Source organism: Baudoinia panamericana, assembly GCF_000338955.1.
Source record: "Baudoinia panamericana UAMH 10762 unplaced genomic scaffold BAUCOscaffold_1, whole genome shotgun sequence".
Lineage (NCBI taxonomy): Eukaryota > Fungi > Ascomycota > Dothideomycetes > Mycosphaerellales > Teratosphaeriaceae > Baudoinia > Baudoinia panamericana.
In genome coordinates this window covers 1,722,364-1,745,295 of record NW_006911257.1, presented here as the reverse complement: position 1 = coordinate 1,745,295, position 22,932 = coordinate 1,722,364, and the positions used below count along the sequence as shown (strand labels likewise).

Genomic DNA, 22,932 nt, shown 5'->3' with positions numbered 1-22,932 from the left:
CGTGGTATGTTGCTTCAACAATTCGACCATACCCCCGACCACAACCTGGTACAGCTTGGCGGCATCAAACATGGTGGGACCAGCAAGGAAGCGTCAGAAGCGGGAGGAGAATGTGGAAGGTTCGATGATGCCGCAAAAGAAGTCAGATCAGCTCCTACAGCCCGTGCAGCCAGCTTTCTGTGCTAATAGCTATACTCACTTCTACAGGTTCTATAGACAACGGGCTCATGCGAACCCTTTCTCCGACCATGATCTTGTGTAGTACGTGCAATTAGAGCCATCGTGGGAAAGGGAAAGCATTGATCGGACTATTGCAGTCCTGCAACTCCCCAAGCTATGGATTGGTCCTCCTACTATCCGGTCCTTGTCGCCACTGATGCCACCAAGCCAACGCCGAAGGAGGGACCGAATGCTGACACGCGTTATTCTGCAAATTGGGCGCCCCTCATGACCAAGCAAGTCGAAGTCGCAGACATCGGATGCGGTTACGGGGGCCTACTATTCGCGCTCTCGCCGAGGCTGCCAGACCAGCTGATCCTGGGCCTTGAGATCCGCACCTCTGTGACCGAGTTCGTGCAGGAGAAGGTCAAGGCGTTACGGTCTCAGCACGCATCCACTGGGGATTTCCAGAATGTCTCTTGCATCCGGGCCAACACCATGAAGTTCTTACCCAACTTCTTCAGCAAATCTCAGTTGAGCAAGATCTTCCTCTGCTTTCCAGACCCGCAATTCAAGGCTCGTAAGCACAAAGCCCGCATCGTCAGTACTTCGCTCAATTCCGAGTACGCCTTCGTCATGCGGCCGGGTGGTAAGGTTTACACCATTACTGATGTTGAAGACCTTCATTATTGGATGGTTGAGCACTTTGATGCTCATCGCAGCTTTGAGCGAGTGTCCGAGGATGAGCTGGAAGCTGACGAATGCGTCGAAGTGATGAAGTCGGAGACGGAAGAGGGCAAGAAGGTGGAAAGGAACCGGGGACCGAAGCATGTCGCAGTATTTAGGCGTCTCGAAGATCCGCCCTGGCCATAGGCCGTTGTGGTCCTCCCAGTTTCGAGCGTGTAGGTCCAAGGACAACGAAGTATCAAGCTGCGATGGACGCACGTCCGTGCTGTTGCTGTCACGATCTCGGTTTCAGCAATTTCCCCCGGAGTGCCGGCGGCCGAATTCCATAAGCCCGGGCGGTTTACCGGGTCTACTCCGTCGTGTACTTCTTCCCTCACGTAAATGAAGGGCTCTTGTATGCTCCCGCATCAATCACCGCTCCCAAGAAAGTCGAACAGTCCATGCACGCCATCGAGAACTCCGGGGCAGTCCAGCTGACCAATATCCTTAGCAGGCTTGATGTTTCGAGACCCAGTGTCACTCCAGTCAATGAGCTCTTTGACGTCCAGCCACTCACCGTCTGCACCATTCGGTCGCAGCCGCAGCATTGTTGTCACCCTTGAACTGACTTCATTCGAGTCCCATCCCTCAAATCCAGTGCTGTGGATCCGCCGCCACTCTGGTATGTCCTCACATCTCGGCGAGGGGTGATCGCAAAGTGCCTCTTCGAATCTAATGATGAGCTCCGCATTGCGAGTCATTGTCTCGACATGCCATATGCCCTTCCGCAGTGACAGGCGCTTCATAGCGGCCAGCGCCTGGTGACGAACACGGCTCTCTCGACAATGCGTGGCAATAAAGTAAAGAGGAATGAGCAAACCCTCGTCCGTTGCAACTGAGAAGAATCTTTTCTCTGGCTCATCATTTCCAAGAACATAGACGCATATTGCCAGTGAATCTTCATAGTCTGTCAGGAAGGGATCATACACCGTTGTTTCGGCGTACAGACAGGTGGCTGCGGTAATCCGATCCATCTTTACTCGAACCCTCAACAAAGCAAGACCATGTTGCTCCCGCGCGGATAACTTGACCGTGGGCTTATGCGTGTACATCCACAGCAACCGCTCAAGCTCGTGAAGAGTTTGTGCGAGCTCGTGAGATTTAGCAAGTAGCTCTATGGGTACGTTGCCTGGCTCCCTGAACTTATAGCGGTCCGCATGCATCCGCATGAAATGGTACAAGCGACAACTCCAGGTCGCAACTACATCGCGCGCGTGTGTCGGACTACTGATAGTCGTCGGCAACGTACTGTCAATGAAAGCTGTATGGAAAGGAAGGCCAGGCGTTCGTTCTCCGAGCAGCGTTGAGCCCTGGACATCGATTCGCATAAGTGTTCGTACAAGGGCCGGATCAATCTTCCTTGGGTCAAAACTGGTGTTGGAACTTAATAGTCTTATAGCATGCTCGGCATGTATTATAGCCGGAACAAAGCTTTCGCGCAAGGCCTCAAAATGAATCATGAGAATGACTGCCACAATCATAACATCCATCGGTACCTGAGTGGATGTAAGCAGCGACCGCATGTGCTGCAGTGCTCTCGCATATTGCGCCGCCGGAAAGCTTGCATTGACTACAACAGCAGTCTGTCCAGCGGTCGAAACATCCCGTTCTTCGTGTAAGGCTGCAAGCGCATTGACGGCATAGCGGATGGTCGGTTCGCTTTGACTGAGCTGAAGAACGTAGCGGTCCCATACGGAGTCGTTGAAGTAACCAGAGAGACCTGGTCCGGTCTTCTCGCGGAAGAAGGCGAAGCTTCTCAGCTCCAAAGAGCTACCAATTGACGTGCTCAAGGCTGTAGAAAGAGGCTCGGGTTCCGCCGCAATGAACGGCGACGGATAGCCATCACATTTCCTTCCAGTACTGCTGCAGCGATTGCAGCTTGGTCGTTGTTCGTCGCATTTCACTCGTCGAATCTTGCAAGTAAGGCATCCTGTCCTCACCTTTGGGGCGTACCGGCGCACAACACGCCGGTCAGCATTCGGGGTCGCGACCTGCAGCGCGGCCATTTGCATCGTCCTGTGAACATGCTGTGGAGGTAGTCGAGAGTGCTGAACAGATCTGGAGGCCTGGAGGACGAGCTTTGGCGTCGATGGGTGGCAGTGCAATCGAAGCCTTACCTCAGCGACCAAACGACAGCGAGCGGGCCAATCGCATTGCTCGACGACAGCGGACCTCATTCCGACTCCGGTCGCTCCTTCCCCACTATGCTGTTGCTTTCGACTAACCACTACCTTCGGGTTGTTGTTGAAGGCTGCAGTGAACTCCCGGGTCGAGTATCGTTATCCTGTGGTTGCGCGTTGCATGGATCCTGCACTGCAGCTGCGACAGAGAACCCGGAGTGACCCTATCATGCTAAAGACGTATTTTGCAAACATGCAAGACGCACGGTCGCTGTGCAGCTTCTGCGTAAGAAGCCGTCTGTATCAAAACCTACGACTCAGGAACGGTTGAAAGGGTGGCAAGTCATGCGCTTGCAACATCTCCTCGTCTATCAAGCCCGCTACCTGTGGCGCCTCAGACACTTCGAATGCGTCCTCGAAATGCGATGCTCCAGGGGTCAAGCTGCTCATGAGCTCGGTGAAAGAGGCATCAATCTCTGCTCCAGCTTGCGGCAGACCCTGTTGTTCATTGTTAAACTCTCGCTTGCCATCCCATATAGATGTGGTGGCCACTCACCTGCAAGAATTTGAGACACCTGCCGAGATTCTCGTTCTTAGCAGCATGCCGAGCGCAAACATCTTTGATTCTGCGTACAGCATCGGCCGTCTCATCCACAGTTGGTGCGCCCTCGTTGCTTGATACGAACAAGGCAAGGCAGACGGCGGCGAAGAAGATGGTGAAGGTCACGAACCACTGGCTCGGATTGAACAAGCCGGACGCCTCGAGTCGCTCTACCAGCCATACAGCCTGCATGGCTGCCTTTATGCATGCGCTGCCACACGCGTAAGCCTTTAGGCTCGGACGGTTGGTCTGGCGGCTGCTGTCTCGAAGTGCGTGGTGCAAGAAAGGGCGATAAAGCACCAATTGTACACGTGCGTGGTAGAGTCGGAGGATGAGCTGGGATCTGACATGATATGTTAGCAAAAGGTATGCAAGCAGTGACCGACATTCAGCGTAGTGTACCTCATAAGGACGGGGTCAAGCGTCTCTGGTGGTCGCTGCAGGAGTTGCTGGAACCAAGTGTCGAGCTTGGCCTGCACATATGTTAGCATAAACACTCACTTAAGACGTGCGAGATCATGCGACCAACCTCAATCGCGACTATCTTGCTGTGTTCCACGCTGTAGAATCCATTCTTGGTCTCTATTGGCTTGATGAAGGGATGATTACTCTCAACCGTCAGCGCCAAAATCTGCGCCAACTGCGAGTGTAAGTACGTTCCCGCAAGCGGATCATGAATATCTGTTGGTTGTACGGCAGACGGCAAGCCACGTTCGGAGTCGATATCCCGCAGTGTGCGCGGTAGACCAAGAGCGGCTGTGACGTATACGTCTGCGATATAGAGCACGCTGTAGATTACCCGACGACTCTTTCGCTCCGCATCGTCAAGCTTCTGGTGTGAAACATCGTTGAAAAGGCCCATCTGCAGAGCCGCTGCGACAGCCATGCAAATGTAGGAGTAGCATGTTGACATCATGTTCGCCGCGCCTGTGTACAGGATCATGCACAGCAATGTCCGAAGCGCAGTTAAGTCCTGGCAGGAAGCAGGATCCAGTAGCGCCCGGCTCGCACGAAAATACCGGATGCCGTTGGTCTTCGGCGGCTGCACCTCGCTCGACAACGAGGCATCAACGTGTGAGAACTGCCGACTTAGTGCTAGCACAGCATAAAGCAACGCCAACGCCTTTCGATCGTAGTTGGAGTCGTCCGCTTCAACAGCACGATATACGTCGTCCGCGAGAGCAACAAGAGTCGTCCGGTCAAGGAACTGCATGTTGCAGCATGCCTCATCCACAACGATGTCAATCGCCTTATCAACGGCAGCTCGCGAGGGCATCATCGCAAACGCTTCCCACGAAATGGGCGTGCTCATCTCCTCCGGCGGCGCAACCTCAAATGCATTCGCAAGGCTTTCGTCAACGGCCTCAGCTCGGCCTCGTTTTCCAAGATGTTTGCAGAGATTGTGTACTCGTTTCAAAATTCTCAGACCGCCAAAGTCGACCGGGTCGAGTTCGTGCGATTGCGACTCGGTACCGTCCGTGCTATGTCGGGGCTGTGAGTCGTCCTGTACAATCGTCTCAATATATTCATCGTCCGAAGGAGGTGACTCATCCGGTTGATCCTGCTCCGACGAACCCGTATTCTGCCATTGCATCTGTGGCGTAGATTGTACATCATGGGTAGGGCTCGCCTGCGTTGGTGGCGACGTGAGTGAACCCGGGCTTCCAAGCAATTTCTCGAGTTGACCAACTTTCCTCTCCAATTGCCGAATATACTGCGTCGAGGTCATGCGTCCTCCGGAAGCGTAAGAACATTGCAGCTTGCTAAGTCTGCACGGATTGCATGGCGTCTCGCCATTGCACTTCGCTTTCCGCCTTCTGCAATTCGTACACGCCCAAGCGACGCGTTGTCGTTTTGGCACCTCGTCCTCCATATCAAATGAGTTTGGTCGATTCGGCCTGTCGGGCGATAAGCACCTATATGGGAGTGATTCGGTAGATGGAAGAGGCTTCAAGGGACAGTTCGTGTGACCAAACCGTGATATCGCGCATGAACGGCTGTGCCCCGCGCTATCTGTTTCTTGGAAACCTTCACGGTCAACTTCCCGTTTTGCTGCATTTCATGGGCCAGCTGACGTTTCTCGGAAACGTTCCTGGTGGAGACTAAGCAAAGCGGGAATCTCCAGATCGCTGGCGCGGTTTGAACTGGTGCAAGCGTTGTTTAAGCTTGAGTCTGCATATAATCTACACTTCAGCCCGCAATGGTCAATGCGATACAACATCGCTCCTTGTCCTGCCATACCATGCATCTCCCCTCTTTCTGTACATTCACTTCCTGCAAACGAAGACTTTCTTCGCAACCAAGGGTATCTGAGTAGTCGCTATACGCCGCAATAGAAAAACTACTTCTCTGCGCACTCAACGCAGCCCGATGACACTCTAAACCAAAATATGTAAGCACAACATCCTGGTGATTCAACAAGCGCTGTGTGGCGGAGGTACGTACCATTTCCAAAGTCCAGACCCTCCGAATCCAGACCTTGAGTCTCTTACCTGCGTCGACACCCTCGACATTGTCAAGCTCCACGCCTTCCCACCAACATCTACGCGCCGGCTTTCGCCAGAACAGCAAGAGCTTCTGCGCCATACCAACCGCGTTGCTGTTGGCGCCGTTCGTCGGATCCGAGACGCTCGCACCTCGGATGTCGGTACGCAAACGGGCGAGCCCGATGGAACAGATGACGGCTTTGTTGGGCTCTGCGGCCCGGTGGCCCCAAGTGTCTGCATGGTCGAAGCCGCTGTGATAGCACATCAGTACGCGTTGATGGAGAGCAGATTAGACTTGACTTGGGTGGAGATAGGCTTACCCTGCCGTCAACATCTCGATGAGGTGTTGCTCAGTCGTGCCGGGCTCTTCGCTTTTCCGCAGACCGGAGAAGATGCCATCTTGTCGCAGTAGGGCCTTGCCGGCCGCACGCTTGACATCGATCATCTCCGCCTGCTCGATATCTTTCCGTGGAGGAATGACATAGAAGTCAAGGTCTTCTCTCAGCACGATGATGCCGGCGCGGTCGTGTAGCATGTCTCGCGCATTGCCAGGCATGGGATCAATTGGCATTGTGCTTGCTGATGATGGCTCGTGCGCCGCTTCCTCCGAAGATTGCGGTATGGTCTGCGCCACTTGCCGGAAGAATTCGAGCATGTATTGCAGGGATGTCGGGTCGTACTGTGAGCGATATAAGATGTCAGATAGGTATACATTGTCGTTGGAGAGCATTCTCTGCACTTCGACCACAGACACCGGGCGACCTTTGGTTGCCTGGGTCACGATGCGAGTGGTGGCGGTGGTTTTGCTTACGTCAACGGGATACACGTCGCCATCATGATAGCTGCTCATGTGGCTATCGGGTAATAGGCCGTTCGGAAACAGCGAGAGCAGGACAAACTCCGGGAGCGTTAGCAGCTCATCGCGGGAAAGAGTAAAGCGAGTGCCGCTATCGAAGTCAGTGTCTGACGCCATTAAGCAATGACTGCGCGCGCTTACCGCAGCTCAAGCGTGATATTCTCCTCGGAACCTGCACACAGTCAGAATGGCTCACATGGAATCTGACATCAGTCTTACCTCCTAATGAAGTATTGATCGGTGCGGGTCCACCCTGCTGTACCTGCGTTATGATGCTCGCCGCACCTCCCGCCGCAGCCATGACGTACGTAAACCCCTCGAGCGGGCTGGAACCCTCTGTGTAAGGAGGCGGTGGCTCGCCGTCGTCTAGATCCTTGCTAGACTGCCCGTCCTTTGTGTCGCGCGGGAGCGCAGCCTTGACCTCCGCAACAGCCCTCGACGCGGCTTCCGCAAGCGCAGTAGTCGGGCTCTCTTCGAAGCTCGGCGGAGCAGGCTCAAGAGGCGCAGAAGCGGTAAGAGACTGACCGTCGCCGCAGGTGGTAACAAGGGCACGGTACGGGTCGACTTCGGACGGGGCGGGAAAGTAGCGGGAGGGGAAGTTGTGGGAGGAGAAGGTGGGCGGCGACTCGACAGCCGAAGCCGAGGGCGCTTGTTCCGCACGATCTGTTTGCTCTAGCCGGAAGTGAGACTCGACGTCGGTTTTGTTATGGAGAGTGTCGTGGGTGCGGGCGCGCAGAGAAGGGGTGGTGTGGATCGAGTCGCCGTCGGAATCCACCTTGTTGTCGGTCTCGTTCCTGCGGTGTACGCCGATGGGAGGTCAGGGTCGTGGAGAAGGCGCGCTGCTCACATGGGTAGAGGCACACGAGTTGGTAGCTTCTGTGTTTTAAGTCTTGGGCAACAAGAAGGCGCGTCTTGTATGCTTTGGTCGAGGCAGTGACGAAAGAGATGGCATCTTGATGCTGTTCGTCCAATGGGTGAGGCTGGAGAAGTGGTCCCTGCTTTCCGGCTCGATCGGCCGAACATGAGCCGCAAGAGGCTGAAAGCGCCGTAACATTGTGGGCAGGTTACGGCACGTTTACTTGTGTACATATTACCAACGGAACCAGGTGAAGGAAAAGGGCAACATGTACTGGAGATGCTAATGCTTTATCACAATGGTTCTGTAACCATGAATTGCGCAAAGCGCAGCCTGTCCGACAAAAACCCGGAAGCTCCCAGCGACACTTCCCACACTTACAACCATACCCAGATGCCCTTCGCTCAATCCTTGTTGAAGTCAATAACCACACGACCAGCAATCTCACCACGCCTCAGCTGCTGCACACTCTCCGGAAACGCGCTCATGCCTCGTACTTCGCAGATATTCTTGAGTAATCCACGTCTCGCATAATCCAACGCCGCCGCAGTATCTTGCATCGTGCCGACCAACGTGCCAATGATGTGCAGGTTCTTGAACGAGAAGAAGTTCGGATCCGTGCCTAAATTGACCGTACCGGCTGGGGGGAGAGCTATGCACATGATGCGGCCGCCGATGCGGTCACCGATGTATGAGATGGAGTCTGCGAGGTCGTTAGCGCGAGTGGTGGTGGTGAATGCTGGAAAAGCTGGTGGACTGACCTTTGTAGGCTTGGTAGGCTGTCACTAGCACGCCATGAGCACCAACGCCGTCCGCGACCTCCTTGATGCGTGCGGCAACGTCCTTGTGCTCCTTGAAGTCGACAAATTCCTCGGCGCCCATCTTCATGCAAAGATCCTTCTTTGCTGCGCCGCTATCGATGACGATTGGTCGCATGCCCATGGCTCTGCGGAGCAGTAAGCATACTGGACCGAGCAGTAACGGTAGGAGTCTTGATACTCACTTCGCCAACTGCACGCCCTGGATACCAACACCACCGCCGCCTCCCGGAAAGACCACCCAATTGCCAGGCTTCAAGCCCGAATCTATGAGCGCGCGATGCATGGTGCTTGCAGAGCACATAATTGGTCCGGCCACTTCATCAGGGACGCCGTCGGGAATGCGGCTGGTATACTTGGCCGGACTAGTCTGATCCCTCGTGTCAGCATAAACCCTAATGCAGATACATCCCTTCTTCCGCGAAAACTTACGATATACTGCTGGTATGTTCCCGTCGCCACGAGCCCAGTATACACACCCTTCTGACAGTAGTTCTCCCGACCATTCCAGCATTCCTCGCAGTTGTGGCAGACATCCCACAGCGGCTTCACGCCACCGCGGTCACCGATCTTCCAATCCGTGACGTTCTTGCCCAGCTTGACAACAACGCCAGCGCCTTCGTGGCCGGCACACTTGGTGTTGAAGGTCGACATGGGCGGCACGGCCCAGTCGTTCATCATCTACAGTATGACGGTAACCGTCAACATAGTCTCACACCACGGGTAGGGTTGTGCTTGAGGATGTGCTTACGAAGTGGACATCGCTCATGCAAAGGCCGGTAGCGTTGAGCTTCAACAGCACCTCATCGTCCTCTACACGAACCCTTATGTCAGCACTGGCAATATTACGGACAGGATAATCGAATGCACATTGATGGTCAAGATCAACTCACTAGGCTCCGGTACATCTACCATCTGCACCTCCACCCTAAAGTCCGGTCCCTCATTCACCACAACACCGGCTTTGCATTGCTTCGGGATCTCTGGCGCCGCTGGTTCACCCATGTTGACTTTGTGTATTGGTGACTCTGTTTCTTTCTTGTGGTTCAAGCGGTAAGGGAAGAAGTATGAAGGAGATGGAATGGAATGCCAGGCCTACCTCAACTTCCCTACAAGCGCCCGCCCGCCGCAACCCTTTACCGCGGTTCGTTGTCCCTGCGGAAGACGCGCGCCCGTTGCTCAGCTGCTACTGGTTGCGCCTCGGGCGGTCATATCATGCGCGGGGTCGTAAACATCGGCGCGGGGTAAAGTTTACGCATGGGAAGCAACAGCTCCGCCCAACGCGTGAATCGCGGTAATACTTCCGGGAATGGACTACGAAGGCTTCGTATCTGACGCTACTGTTTTGGTCCCTTGCTCCTCGGACTGGTGCAGCAAGCTGCGGAAGGTTGTACTGCGGAAAGGCTCCGACGGTCGGTTGGCCGGAGCGAAGATTAGCAGGCTACCCTAAGAGACGTCGGCCGCTTTATGAGGTGGTCAACACCCGGTTCGGCTTTCCGGGATGATTCTTGTGTGTACTTCCTTCAAAGCAAGTGGCGGAGCCGAGTAAGCGTTTGTCTTAACTCTCTAGAGCGCCGTATTCTGGTCGAACCGACATGGCGAGTCCGGACCATGACCAACGGCCCGGGCAGGAACACGGCTCCGTATGATTTGGATGTTCCATGATGGTGCAGAGGTACGGCTGGGATGAGCTGAGATGGTCGTCGCAAACAGAAGGGCCACCAGCATCTCACGTCTCTTCACCCTCCCCCTTCTTCCCCACCTTCTCCTTTCCCTCCGCAATCCTCCTCGCTCTCACCTCATCCTCCCCACTCAACTCGAATTTGCGCATCCTCGCCGCCAACCGCTCATCCAACACCACCTCCTCAATCCACACACTCTCCTCATGCTCTTTCCTAGGCTCTCGTACCGTCTTCCACCACTCCTTCTCCTCATGCGCCAGCACCTGCGTCTGCTCCGGCACCGTCCTCTCCACCCCCGGCGCGCTGTCTTCGTCCTTCTGCGCGACGTGGGTGTATGGTCGATAGCTCGAGGCAAGTACAGCGGCGGCTACGTCTCGGCCGACGGCATCGGCGAGGTAGCGACGGTTGAGGAAGCGGTAAACGCGGATGGGCGTGTTGCGGATGCCGAGAATGTGTGGGAAACGGATGGGCGCGCTAGGGCCGATGGTCTCCGGGGTGGAAGGGGAGAGCTGTGCAGAGGCGTATGCGGAGGGTAGGATGTAGGGGGGTGGGTGTCGCGGCTTTGGCTTTTCTTCCTCTTCCTCTTTCTTCGCTTCTTCTCCCGCCTTGCTTGTATCAGACTCCGCAACTTGAGCATCGCTGACGTCCGACGGGTGATCCTCCGATTGCGCTGAGCCAGGAGTATTCGCCTCAATCACATTCACAGCACCCTTAACAGCCGCATCGCCAAGCGACGCCTGTCCCGGTCTATGCGCCGCCGAATCCAGCTCATCAACCACGCCCGTCTCTTCCAGTTTCGGCGGCGCATCCGGCGGGCCCAACCATCCCTCATGTAACCCCCGCAGATACTCCTTCCACGCATGCCTCCCTATAACCAAATCCCCCGCCACACCCGGATACTCCGTCGTCCCCGCCTTCTCCCTCAACATATCAACCACAAACGCCTTCTCCCTCTCCTCCTCCGACAACACCTCCCCCTCACCCCCCCTCTTCCTCTTCCGTCTCACCCTCTCCGCAGTCTTGAACCTCACATCCCCCTCCCGCCTCCCCTCCACAACGTCCCAATCCATCCCCCCCGCCACAAGAATCGGCTTGATGTAATTCGTGAAATGCTCGCGTGCGCTTCTTAACCCGTCCGCGGGCGGAGCGGCGAGGTAGATGGTAAGACGGCGGGGCATGTGGTGGGAGGATAAGGGTTCTTCGGCGAGGTGCGACACGAGGTCGCACCATTTCTGCTTGACGCGCCGGGTTTGCCAGCGGTCGTAGGTGATCGCTCCCGCGATGCTGCCGGTGATGGAGAGGAAGATGAGCCAGTTGCGGGAGGGGAGGCGGAGGCGGGGAAGGCCTGGTATGCGTTAGTAAGAATATATAAATCCTCTACATCGCGCAGATTGTTGCGAGGGGGGACTGTCGCACCCATCGCCTTGAAGGCCGGATTTTGATCCATAGCCGGCTTCTTGTTGGGCGCTGTGGCCGCAGAAGCTGCGCCGGCCGTGCCATTGCCACCAGCATTCGTATTGGTATTAGTATTGGATGCTGGGGCAGGCGGATGACTGGGTGGCGGGTCTGACATGCTCCAGTTGGAGCGGTGGACGTGTCAGGTCGAAATATATTTAACCCGATTACTACTTCTTGTCACATGTGAAAGCTACCTTAGGGGCCAGACGGAAGGAGCCGTTTCCCGCGGAGCACTCGGTAGCCTCAGTCACTCGATGGAAGCTCATACACTCGCTGTGGAGAGCTGGCAGGGTTCTATCACGTCTTCAATGTCAGAGCTAGTCACGAAACGCTCCTGTTCCCAGAAACACTGCGTGGGAGGAACACGTAGCCATAATGAACTCGTAGACTCCCGATCGCAAAGATCTAACCCAAGATGAGTATGCAACAAAGACTCCGTAGCCCCTCCCACCCACCCCCTCATCCACATAATCACAAACCTCCAATCCCCGCCACCGCCTCCACCGCCCTAACACCCTCCCTCTCCAACACCCCCACCAACCCCTCACACCTCCTCCTCAACTCCCTCTCCCCCTCCCCCGCCCGCCACCGCACCCACTCCTCCACACTCATCCCCTTCTCCCTCTCCGTCAACATACCGCCCGCTTGGAGCAACCTTTGCGCCAGCGAGCCAGGAGTGGTGGGTTGGGGAGAAGCCATAAGTACCGTTTCTAGGTCTATCGCCGTCCAGGGATTGGTGGATGTGAGGTGGAGGGGTTGTTTTGCGGGCGAGAGTAGGAGGGGGTGTTTGGCGGTGAGTGTTCGGTTTGGCGTTCCCAGGGCGAGGGGGATGCGTTTAATGGGGCTCAGGATGGTGGTGGCGGGTTTCAGTGCGGTTGTGGGGTGGGTGTGGGAGGAGGGGTGATTTTCTTTGTCGCTGCCGTTGGGTGAGGGTGTGAGTGCTGGTGTGAGTGTCGGTGTGGCTTGTTTCGTCAGAGCCATTGCTGGCGACGGTGCCACTTCCTCGGCTTCGTCTTTTGCAGCGATTAGACCGTCCGCTTCTGCTTGCGCCACAAGTTTGTCGAGCTCAGGCCTGCCCCCTCGCTGACCCTGCGAAGGCGAAGGTTCGTACTCCTCCACCCTCTCCTGCTCCGCTCCAATAATCACTGCCTGTTCGGCCTGCTCATTCGCCATCCGTGCAAGCTCCGCCTCAATCTCCGCCTCTTCCGCCTCGAGATCACGCTCGTTCTCCTGCCACGGGTCAAGCTCAGGTTCAGACGCAACAATCGTAGCCTTCGAACTGCGCGCGGAAGAAGTCTTCTTCCCCTTGCCCTTCTTCGCCGGCGCTTTCTTGGTCTTGCTTGCTTTCTTCGGCTTTTCGGCTTCCACTTCCATCTCGCGCTGTGCCGCTTCCTCTGCTGCCGCCACTGCCGGAGGGACAAAAGCAGGCGGCGAGCTATGCACCACCACGATCTCCTCGCCCACATCCACATTCTCATCCACATCCACAGTAACACCAACAGGCTCCGACGTTATTTCAGCTTCAGCCAACAAACTCTGCCTACTAGGCCTCCCCCGCTTCCTCTTCGGTGGCACAACGACATCAGCAGCAGCAGCAGCAGCAGCAGCATCATCTGGAGCCGACAGCCTCGCAGCTCCCACACCACCCGCCGGCGCCGCAACAGCAAAATCCTGCTGCTGCAGCTGCAGTTCCTTCGTCATCCCATCCGAACTCCGCTTAACACCCCTCTTTCCCTTCACCACCACCGGCGCCGCTGCAGGCCGAGGCGTCGACTCATGATCCGGCGCATCCGCATCCGGGCACGTCAACGAGTCTTCCAACTCCCTCTGCAACTGCGCGGAGGCTTCGCCGAAGCGCCGATTCACCGACGCTTCCGGTTCGTGTTGCGGCTCTGGTGCTGGCTGAGCTTTGGCTTTGCGGCCGCGCGTGGGCTTCTTGGGCGGGACGTCCATCTGGCTGGTTTCGATGACTGAGGAGTCGGTTTGCTTGGACGGTCTTCCACCGTTCTTTCTGGTCGTTTTGGCTGGGACGACGGGGTCGGGCGCTTGCTGTGGCGGTGGTGAGAGGATGCTTGAATCCGGGAATGAGCCCGGTAATTGACTCTTGCGGGACTGGCTCAGCTCTGGCGAACGTACGTCCGGCGCGGCCGGTGGATCATCGATCTGTTTGTTGGCTTGCTTCTTGCCCTTCACCGGTCCCCCAACAGCCTTCTTCCTGCCCTTGACCGTCGCTTGCGAAGCGGTCGTAGCAGTGGACATGACACTATCATCCATCGCCGCTGTACCCACATCGCTCAGCTCCCCAGGCGCATCAGACATGATACTAACAACACTCTGCGAGCTAACCCTACTAGCCACACTACCTCTCGCTTTCCCCTTCTTCCCTTTCATCTTCACTCCAGTCGTCGTCATCGTCGTCGCCGCACCAACACCATGATACCGTTCGCAAAGCGCAAAAAAGTGACACTCCGGACTCCTCCTTTTGTGTTCCTCCAACGGATCATCCTTCGGCTCCCACCCATCAAGACTAAGGTTACAATAAAAACACGTCGCCCCATCTTCGGAGTCGGGGGAGGGGTCGAAACACCACCCCGCCTCCACCATCTTACCGACTTTACACCGCCAACCCCGTTTATCCTCGTGCACCCATCCCGCGCCAGCTTCGAACGTGCCTTTGCGCGCGGCACTCAGTTCGGCGCTTAGGGGATCGCGGAATTCTTCGTCGACTGTTGGGAAAGCGACGGAGAGACTCAACGCCCACGCACAGGAGGGGGAGTGGGAGAGGTGTTCGGTGAGGGGGGAGTCGGTGGGTTCCCAGCCGTCGAGCTTGACGGTGCAGAGGAAGCATTGCACGTTGTCGGGGGAGTCCGGGGCGGGGCGGTAGAAGAAGCCGGCGCGGGCGAGCTACACCCATCTCGTTAGCATGACGTGGAGGGGAAGACTGTAATGGTGGGATCACCTCTTCCACGGCCGGCTCGTTGTGCGGCCATTCTACCGTGTTGCTGTTGCTGTTGCTGTTGCTGTTGCCGTTGCCGTTGCCGCCCTTCTTCTTGCTGCTTTGCGAGGAAGCGCGTCGTTTGCTGAGTTGGTGCGGTGTTTGGAAGGTTGCCAGGCGCGCGGCGAATGACTGCATCTCTGCCGAAGACGCCATCTCGCCGTCCAACGAGCAAAAGCTGTTCCAGTGCTATGTGAGGGAGTATTGACTTGGGGTTGACGCGACGAGTAAACAGCGGGTGGTGCCGAAAGCTGCCCGGCGGAGTTAATGCGGAGCTAGCCAGCGTGGCTGTAGCTGTAGGGCTGAGTGGAGCTTCGTGATTTGTTTGGGGGAGAAGGAAGTCGCGAATGCGCTCATGCCTGCTCCACCACTCCACCACTCCACCACTCCACCACTCTCCTTCGCTGCTGCCCGTTGTTGTCTTCTTCGTCACTTCCTTGTTCGTGTTGAGTAATGAATGGCTTCTTCGGGATGTGATGAGATGGTGTGAATAGTAACCGGAACACGCCCTCCACCTCCTCCGACCAAACATGGCAATGCCGAAGCTTGCGGTAAGCACATGCAGCCCATCACCACGCACCACTCACCACTCACCACTCACGCTGCTCTTTCTAGGCCTCACCCGCCTACTACTCCCTCGTCGGCGCACACTCCTTCGTCCTCGGCCAGGCAGCGTGGCACTCCCGGCCCTCCTTCCTCCGCTCTTCCGTCCCCCAGAAACGCTCCTTCACGGCCACACCACCGCAGCATGACAGTCAACCATCCGCCAAGCCACCAACCCACTCCTCTAGCCCGCTTTCCCCTAGTGCAGACCCTTCAACCACCCCATCCTCTTCCGAGACGAAAGATGTGAAGCAGACCGAGCCCACCACCTCCGCCGCCGACTCCGCCAACCACTCCCTCCCCCCCGGCTGGGAAGACGACCCCAACTACCAGATCACCGCCTTCTCCGAACTGCCCCACCGCTACTTCGGCCACAACCAACACATCCGCGTCAACGAAGATTTCAAAGAATCCCTTCGCCAGATCCTCTGGCGCTTCCGCGCCCCCATCCGCTATGCTTTCGCCTACGGGAGTGGCGTCTTCGCCCAACAAAGCAGCAAAAGCATGACCGAGACCAGCATGTCGCCCCACCCCAATCCCCCCAAAGCAGTGGAAGACTGGCAAAAAGGCGGCGCGAAAATCATCGACTTCATCTTCGGCGTCTCCCACACCCAACACTGGCACAGCCTCAACCTCATGGAGCACCCCGACCACTACAGCTTTCTGCGCCACCTCCCCTACTCCTCCGCCGCCATCTCCCACATCCAAGACGACTTCGGCGCGGGCGTCTACTTCAACCCTTACATCACCGTCAACGGCACCATGATCAAATACGGCGTCGTGAACCTCGACACTCTGTCCCGCGACCTGAGCGAATGGAACACCCTCTACCTCGCCGGCCGCCTGCAAAAACCCGTCAAAATCTTGCGCGACGATCCCCGCATCCGTCTCGCGAATCAAGTCAACCTCATCTCCGCCCTCCGAACAGCCCTCCTCATGCTCCCGGAGAAGTTCTCCGAACGCCAACTCTACGAGCGAATAGCGGGATTGTCATACACGGGTGATCCACGCATGAATCCCTTGTTCGCCAGCGAAAACCCGAACAAAATCTCCAACATTGTCGGCGCGCAACTCCCAGGCTTCCGCCAATTATACGTCCCCTTGATCGAAAACCTGCCGAACGTGCATTTCTCCGACCCCCGAACACCCAGAGATCACGCGTGGGAGAAGGAAGACGCGATCAGGCATACGGGCACGAACCCGCAACTCGATAACGTGCTCGGCGGCGCCGACGGACTCGAGCTGGAACAGAACATGGATCCCGTGCCACGAGGGAATATGGTCCGTCGACTCCCCAAAGCGTTCAGACGGAAACTCTACTTCCAATACAAGAAGAAGTTCGGTATCCCCGGCGCCGCGTTCACCGACGTATTGGAGGCGAGCGAGGACGAAGACGCGACGAGCATGCGCAAAAGGGAGGGTGGAGATTTTGAACGCCGGATTGCGGCGGAGGCCGATTTGCCGGAGACGGTGGGCAGGTGTGTGCGGAACACGGTGGGGTGGCCGAGTACGACGCAATCGATCAAGGGGGTGTTTACGTCGGGGTTCGCGAAGTCTTGGAAGTATTTGGGGGAGAAGAGGTCGAAGGGGAAGCGGTCCACGTTGTCCGTGGGATCCGCGGCGGATGGGAAGGCGGAGGGGAAGAAGGATTGAGCGGGGTCACGGCCATGTATACAGTTGGTGGTGTTTTGCTTACGGCGTTCGACGGACCGGGAAAAAAACGAGGATTGCATAGCGGCCAAAGGGCAAGCTGGACAAGGGCGTTTTCCAAGGGGACCCAAAAGATTTGCCTTTCTGATCGCACTGCGGAAGGGCTGCCGGGGTAGGCGCTGACACTATAAAAGCACGGCAAGGCAAACGCAAAGGCGGCGACTTGCTGTTGGGAGGCTGATATATGTTGCCCCATTTGTATAACACATGACCTTCTCGATCAGAACGAAAGCGACCACCGCGCGCAAGAGCGCTTGAGTACGATATGTTGCACAGAGCTTCTTAACAGGTGGCGGAGAGATGGACGGAGGGGAGTAGTGTCTGCATTTTCGTATGTGCCGCAGGCCTTGCAGCTGGTACAGTAAGCCCGCTTCCCCCCAGAAGTGAATGGAAGGGCTTGCACGATTACTCCCCCATGGCCGCCACGCTACAGAGCAGCAGCAAACGCCCATTACATATATTCACCTGCTTTGATTCGAACATTCGGACACATCTACCGATTGTAGAGGCTGAACGTGGATGGCTAGGGTATGTTATGTCCCCCCACTACATGTACATGTTACGCACAGATCACCCATCCTTAGCAACCGGTATGGTATGGTATGGTATGGGCACACTCTCGCCCATATATCCGGGGAGGGGGGGCCAGACGCAGACACGGTGGGTGTTTCATTCTTCGTTCTGTCCCATGGATGGCCCCGTCATTTACACAAGACACGGACTCGAGCGACGTGCCTTTTGAGCTTTGAGCAAGCCCGTCGACGTCCGTACAGGCAGGGTGACGAGCTGCACGGGACGAAACGAAATGAAGGCGCCTATGCCCGGAAAGTGTGCGGAATGAGTGGAGAAGGGGGGGAGATGGGGGAGAGGGTTTCGTTAGTCGAGTACCAACTCCAAGAGGTATACTGCACCCTCTTCTCTTTCTCCAAACGCTTCTGCCATGCGCTGACCTTCTTCTTCTTCTTCTTCTTCTTCTTCTTCTTCTTCTTCTTCTTCTTCTTCTTCTTCTTCTTCTTCTTCTTCTTCTTCTTCTTCTTCTTCTTCTTCTTCTATTCCTACCCTCTATCTACTACACACAAACACACACGCACACACGCACACACCACGCACACACATCTCACACACACACATCTTCCTATCCCTGAGTGTTCGTCGTGGCCCACCCCGCCTCCCCCAAGCCCTCCCTATTCTCACTCCCAGCCGTTCCTCTTCTCTTCTTCGCCGCAAGACCGCTGTTCGCTTCAATTTCCCGCTGCACCTGCCCCCCCCCTCACTCTGTCCTCTTAGCCGAGTTCACATGTCTCCCTGGCTTGCCCAACCGGAAGCGTGGGGCGCCGTGTGCGCCCCGGGCGTTGGGACATTACCACGACGACCATAGCATCGCGACTTCGATGGTGTTCAGCGTGAGGTCAGTTCAGCTTCGAGGAGTAGCATTTCGGCGAACACACGGACACTGCTGCTAACGGACGGCTTGGTAGGATCTTCACGGTCATGGTCAGTAGGGTGGACGAGCATTGTGACGGGTCGTTGCGAAGCCGCCGGCTACGATGACGGTGGTGAGAGGTGAGAGATGACGATTGATGGTGAGCTTGTTACGTGACTGACGTTTTGACTAGTAACCGCTTACGGCCATACTAGTAGGGTGTCAGTTTCGCACGGCTGCTCTTGAATCCCCTGAAGTGGGCATTTCGTCGACTGTACAACGCAGTACAGCGACCGATACTATTCCGGTAACGACGGGGCGCCGAAGATTCCTTCGTCGCCACCTCGACCGGGCCGTTGACTGCGTGAGCACGACCACGTTTACTTGCACGTCCTATACGCTGAGCTTGGCCAACACAACACGCAGCACCTCCTTCGTCTATACCTGCCCGCTACCCATGACCGCCGGCAAAAGCAACCTTTCCTCAAACCTCTTCGATCTCCCCAACTCCATCTCCATCCCCAACCGCAGCACCAAGGCTAGCTCGACGGGAGTCAGCGTCCAGTAACGGCTGCCAAGCCGCGAACGGGCGCACGGCGTCAAGCGTGTATGCTCCGTTTGTGTGGGTCATTAGCCCTGCGACAGTGACGAGCGATGTGGTGGGGAGGGTGTATGCTGCGATTACATCACCACGGTTGAAGTATGGCATGAAACTCAAAGGCAATGGTGGGTCACAGATTGGTACTGACAGGGCAATGCAGGTCGTGGGTACCATTACCACTACGCAGACTGTTACGGCTACGAGTTCGGTACGGCAGATGCGACGAGTTATGCTACGACAACGGTGGTCACTGGCGTAGGTCATTAATCATGTTGGCAACAAGGCCTGGCTTCCTTGCATTCCCATTTCACCACTCGCCAAAGTAGCGGCATCGGCCTCTCCCAACTTCATCATCCAGCAGTAAACCTCGGAATGGATAAGGGCCTCGCTCCTTTCGAGTACTTAGCTGAAAACCTGACAAAGCCGCTGTGACCGCCAACGCTACACCATCTAGGAACAGGACAACCACAATCGTCCTAATCACAGCTTCTGCCCCGCTCACAGCCCTCGAACCTTATTACACCACCTCCACCGCCGCTTCAGCTTCAATCCAGTCACTCTACGCGGTAGCCGTCATATTCACCGACACCGCCGCAAACGCAAACACCAACAAGAACACACCCAACACAGGAATATGCTTCTCCCCTAACAGCGCCGACATCTTCGGCATCTCCTCCCTCGGCTACTTGGAAGATCATGCCGAGTCCGACGACTTCGCGAGCAAGAACAGCATCGATTCAGAGCCGTGGCTATTGTTAACAGTGGGCAGGACGACGGCTAACACTGCGTTGAGTGCGGCGTGTGAGGGGGTTGTGGACTGTCAGTTTCCAGGGACGCGTGGAAATGTGTTTGCGGTGTGTGAGGTGGCCGGGTCAGGGTGTTTGGCGTTAAGGCCGCTTGGGAGTTTGGATTTGGAATACTGTGAGGTGATTAGGCTGGAGTATAGGTGATGTGCGGTGCTGGTAAGGCGGGGTCGGGCTTGCGAAGGCGGGTGAGATTGAAGCAGAAGTTGAACTACAGATATCGCACCATTATGGAGTTCATATATTAACACATCGTTGAGATTACAGAAATGTGTACTTCCATCATGGTCGGTCACCGCGCCATTGAAAAAGTGTCGTCACATATAGCGCACTATCATGCCTATTACGGCTGACATTGTTGCTCGAAATATGCTCATCAGACAGAACTGCCACCTTGTAGTCATTCCATCACCCCTCTCGTCGGGTCCTTCTGAGTCGCCTCGGTGGGTTTATTGCCAGAAACGTGGCCTCTGAACGTCGAATTGTACCAGCCACTGACGAAACCGCTAGCGTTCTGATCGCTGTGGCTGGCACGACGTTCGCTGTAATCCTCACTTCCACGCTTGTGGGTCGTGAGATTGCCGAAGAGGGCGGTATTGGAGGACTGTACGACAAGGAACGTAAGCCTGCGGTTGCAATGAAGACGTGATCAGTAGATCAACGCACCCTTCTCCGTTGACTGGTTGGTGATGAAGGGTCCGAGCTACTGTTGCTCGTAGTACCCGTCACGGTCTTCTCCAAAGTGTTGGCGGAGCTGACAGAAGCTCTCCTGACTGCGTCTGCGATGCCGCCGCCTGAGTTTCTACGCTCGCTCGGCACGCTTGGCTCGTGGACCTCCTTGCCCTTCTGGAACATGCCTCGTCGGTCAGACCAGAGCGACATGATGGACAGTGATGGTAAGATCGAATGTATTCAAGATTGGGAGGCAGTATATCGAGGAGAAGAGCTGTGGTAGCTCCAAAGCTGTAACCGCAGTCGATCTCATATAGCTTTCATGATGTCAAAGGCGGCTGACAATCACATGTCGTGGGGTGATGGTTCAGGATAATGCGGGGTAGCGCATGAGCCGTGCAGGCTGAAGTGAAGCTCAGATTGGCTGATAAATCGCCATAAGCGATCACGAGCCGTGTGGCTTCCCTTCAGGATCGGCTGTAATGTCGTTTTTCGCTCGCTTTGAGTCGTCCCAGTACGTCTTGGTCACGAACACAATGCTCAAGGCCAGACCTAACCCGCAGAGCCCAGTGCCCATGTATAGTGCTCCTCTGTAACCTCGCAAAGTGTCGTTCCATGTGGTGCCGCCCCTGTTGACATTGATTTCGACGGTACCGGCAAAGCCTAGGCCTAGCGAGATGGAGTAGTTGACAATGGTGTTGACCAAGCTGGCAGCGACACCCTGTCGTGATTTCTCAATGGTGTTGCTGAGGTAGATTGTTGCGGACGGAAACGACATGTCCATGCCGAATGGCGCAACGAGCGTGATAACAAAGAACTGGGCCCAGTAGATTTGGTGTGGTGGGACAGTGACGAGTAGAAGGTTGCCCGCCAGAAAGAAAGCCATTGCAATCACCTATGATTTGACGGATCAGCTGTGTCCTTAGCATTCGCGAGGAGATCTAGTGTCGATCTACTTACCATCAACCACGCCGGTCGTAGCTTGCTCAGCAGGAAGCCAGTCAGAAGCGCCGCAATAGAGCCGGTTATGACGAATGGTGAGAGGTAGGCACAAGTTAGTAAAGGTGAGCTTCCGCGTAGCACTTCTATTATGTTGATGAGATAGTACACGAGGATGCCGAAGTTGGCCCTAAGCGTCGCTGTTAGCACCACTTCGCTTACAACGGACACCAGTATGTACGTACCAACCGCAGGCAATGCAACCTAACACGAACGCGTTCGTGCTGTTCAACGCGCTGAACGGTATCAATGGTTTAGGCGCCACCTTGATCTCTAGGTAGAAGAAGACCGGCACAAGCAACACCCCAAGCACCAAACAAACACATACGTACGCGGAATGCCACCCCACGATTGGCGCCTGGTTCCAAGCGAAGTTGAACAGCACCAGCGCAGTAATTCCGACTGTTGCAGCAGGAAGGTCCAAGTCTTCGATGTACTCACGTACTGATTCGGGCATCAACCGGCTGTCCTGCGGGTCCGGGATCAGAAAAGCAGCACCCAACGCAACAACAACCAGTACCAGCGCAAAGGACCAGAAAGCCCACGGCCACCACGCCAATTGGCCAAAGATGGCGAAGAACGTTCCGCCAACCAGAGAACCGACAGGCGCACATGCACCGAACACGGCAAAAGCCATATTTTTTCTGTTACCAGGCTCATACATCGCTCCCAGCAGCGCCAGTCCGTTCGGAAGGCATATGGCAGGTCCGATTCCTTGGAACACCCGCGCGAAGATGAAGAGGACGTAATTGCTGTACACGGACAGGCCTGCCACCAGCGACCAGATGGCGAACCAGAAATATCCGATCACCAGCATGCGTTTCCATCCGTAGACATCTCCGAGTCGCCCAGAGAGGAGGATGAAAGTCCCAACTGTGAGACTGTAACCGGCGATGAGCCAGCTCTCAATGCCCGGGTTAGAAATAGAGAAGCTGTCGCTAATGATGTGAATGTCCACGAGCGTTCCTGTGAGGCCGACTTGTGTCAGGAATTGGGCGAGAACGATGATGGCTACCACAAGGACCTCGCGAGGGAGAGAAACCGTTTGTTCAAGGGAGCGAACTTTGTGTAATTCGGCGCTTGATGGATGGGTTGCCGGCGCATCGCCTTCGTGATCACTTGGGAGAGGTGTAAGCTCCTCTTCGGGCTCCATATTGCCGATGCGGTCTCCCATAATAGCGACTGTTTTCGAAGCGCTATCGTTGCGGTATCCGTTCACCGCATGCCGTTGCGAACGAAACGGATGAGGAGCGGACACTGTTGGCAGTACGTTGTATGCGTCATTGCGCTCGCAGACGATGTATAGAAGAGGACAATGTGTAGACGCTATAGGTGCCCAAATTGATACTCGAGCCTTAACTGCG

The 22,932-nt window shown here is 56.0% G+C and overlaps 10 protein-coding genes across 10 annotated transcripts; 2 read left to right on the top strand and 8 right to left on the bottom strand.

Moving 5' to 3' along the window:
• The first annotated feature begins 85 nt into the window (after positions 1–85).
• On the top strand, positions 86–1,214 carry BAUCODRAFT_29614 (uncharacterized protein). Its single transcript, XM_007674174.1, has one exon. It carries the CDS (start codon positions 337–339, stop codon positions 1,030–1,032), a length of 696 nt encoding a protein of 231 aa, XP_007672364.1. The 5' UTR covers positions 86–336; the 3' UTR covers positions 1,033–1,214.
• A 153-nt stretch (positions 1,215–1,367) lies between these two features.
• BAUCODRAFT_45255 (uncharacterized protein) lies at positions 1,368–2,843 on the bottom strand (the record flags this gene model as incomplete). The annotated part of the gene is made up of 1 exon (XM_007674173.1): positions 1,368–2,843. A coding segment is annotated over one exon (1,476 nt), but the record flags the coding sequence as incomplete, so codon positions are not given.
• A 296-nt stretch (positions 2,844–3,139) lies between these two features.
• Positions 3,140–5,673, bottom strand: BAUCODRAFT_135907 (uncharacterized protein). The gene is made up of 3 exons (XM_007674172.1): positions 4,136–5,673; positions 4,009–4,079; positions 3,140–3,949 (listed from the first exon to the last, which is right to left on the bottom strand). The coding sequence occupies exons 1-3, from the start codon at positions 5,477–5,479 to the stop codon at positions 3,517–3,519; spliced, it is 1,848 nt and encodes a 615-aa protein (XP_007672362.1). The 5' UTR covers positions 5,480–5,673; the 3' UTR covers positions 3,140–3,516.
• Positions 5,674–5,796: 123 nt separating this feature from the next.
• On the bottom strand, positions 5,797–7,249 carry BAUCODRAFT_61844 (uncharacterized protein; the record flags this gene model as incomplete). The annotated part of the gene is made up of 4 exons (XM_007674171.1): positions 5,797–6,343; positions 6,413–7,039; positions 7,090–7,120; positions 7,168–7,249. 4 exons carry the CDS (start codon positions 7,247–7,249, stop codon positions 5,797–5,799), a joined length of 1,287 nt encoding a protein of 428 aa, XP_007672361.1.
• Positions 7,250–8,208: 959 nt separating this feature from the next.
• Positions 8,209–9,627, bottom strand: BAUCODRAFT_118885 (uncharacterized protein; the record flags this gene model as incomplete). Its single annotated transcript, XM_007674170.1, has 6 exons — positions 8,209–8,507; positions 8,566–8,750; positions 8,808–8,992; positions 9,055–9,303; positions 9,374–9,435; positions 9,516–9,627. The coding sequence occupies 6 exons, from the start codon at positions 9,625–9,627 to the stop codon at positions 8,209–8,211; spliced, it is 1,092 nt and encodes a 363-aa protein (XP_007672360.1).
• Positions 9,628–10,399: 772 nt separating this feature from the next.
• Positions 10,400–11,796, bottom strand: BAUCODRAFT_49367 (uncharacterized protein; the record flags this gene model as incomplete). Its single annotated transcript, XM_007674169.1, has 3 exons — positions 10,400–10,891; positions 10,934–11,649; positions 11,721–11,796. Coding segments are annotated over 3 exons (1,284 nt in total), but the record flags the coding sequence as incomplete, so codon positions are not given.
• A 423-nt stretch (positions 11,797–12,219) lies between these two features.
• Positions 12,220–14,964, bottom strand: BAUCODRAFT_135901 (uncharacterized protein). Its single transcript, XM_007674168.1, has 2 exons — positions 14,722–14,964; positions 12,220–14,666 (listed from the first exon to the last, which is right to left on the bottom strand). Exons 1-2 carry the CDS (start codon positions 14,911–14,913, stop codon positions 12,234–12,236), a joined length of 2,625 nt encoding a protein of 874 aa, XP_007672358.1. The 5' UTR covers positions 14,914–14,964; the 3' UTR covers positions 12,220–12,233.
• A 705-nt stretch (positions 14,965–15,669) lies between these two features.
• BAUCODRAFT_62313 (uncharacterized protein) lies at positions 15,670–17,013 on the top strand (the record flags this gene model as incomplete). Its single annotated transcript, XM_007674167.1, has 1 exon — positions 15,670–17,013. A coding segment is annotated over one exon (1,344 nt), but the record flags the coding sequence as incomplete, so codon positions are not given.
• Positions 17,014–20,297: 3,284 nt separating this feature from the next.
• Positions 20,298–20,779, bottom strand: BAUCODRAFT_118880 (uncharacterized protein; the record flags this gene model as incomplete). Its single annotated transcript, XM_007674166.1, has 2 exons — positions 20,298–20,501; positions 20,564–20,779. The coding sequence occupies 2 exons, from the start codon at positions 20,777–20,779 to the stop codon at positions 20,298–20,300; spliced, it is 420 nt and encodes a 139-aa protein (XP_007672356.1).
• Positions 20,780–21,014: 235 nt separating this feature from the next.
• Positions 21,015–22,721, bottom strand: BAUCODRAFT_144725 (uncharacterized protein; the record flags this gene model as incomplete). The annotated part of the gene is made up of 3 exons (XM_007674165.1): positions 21,015–21,464; positions 21,530–21,698; positions 21,754–22,721. The coding sequence occupies 3 exons, from the start codon at positions 22,719–22,721 to the stop codon at positions 21,015–21,017; spliced, it is 1,587 nt and encodes a 528-aa protein (XP_007672355.1).
• Positions 22,722–22,932: the final 211 nt, after the last annotated feature.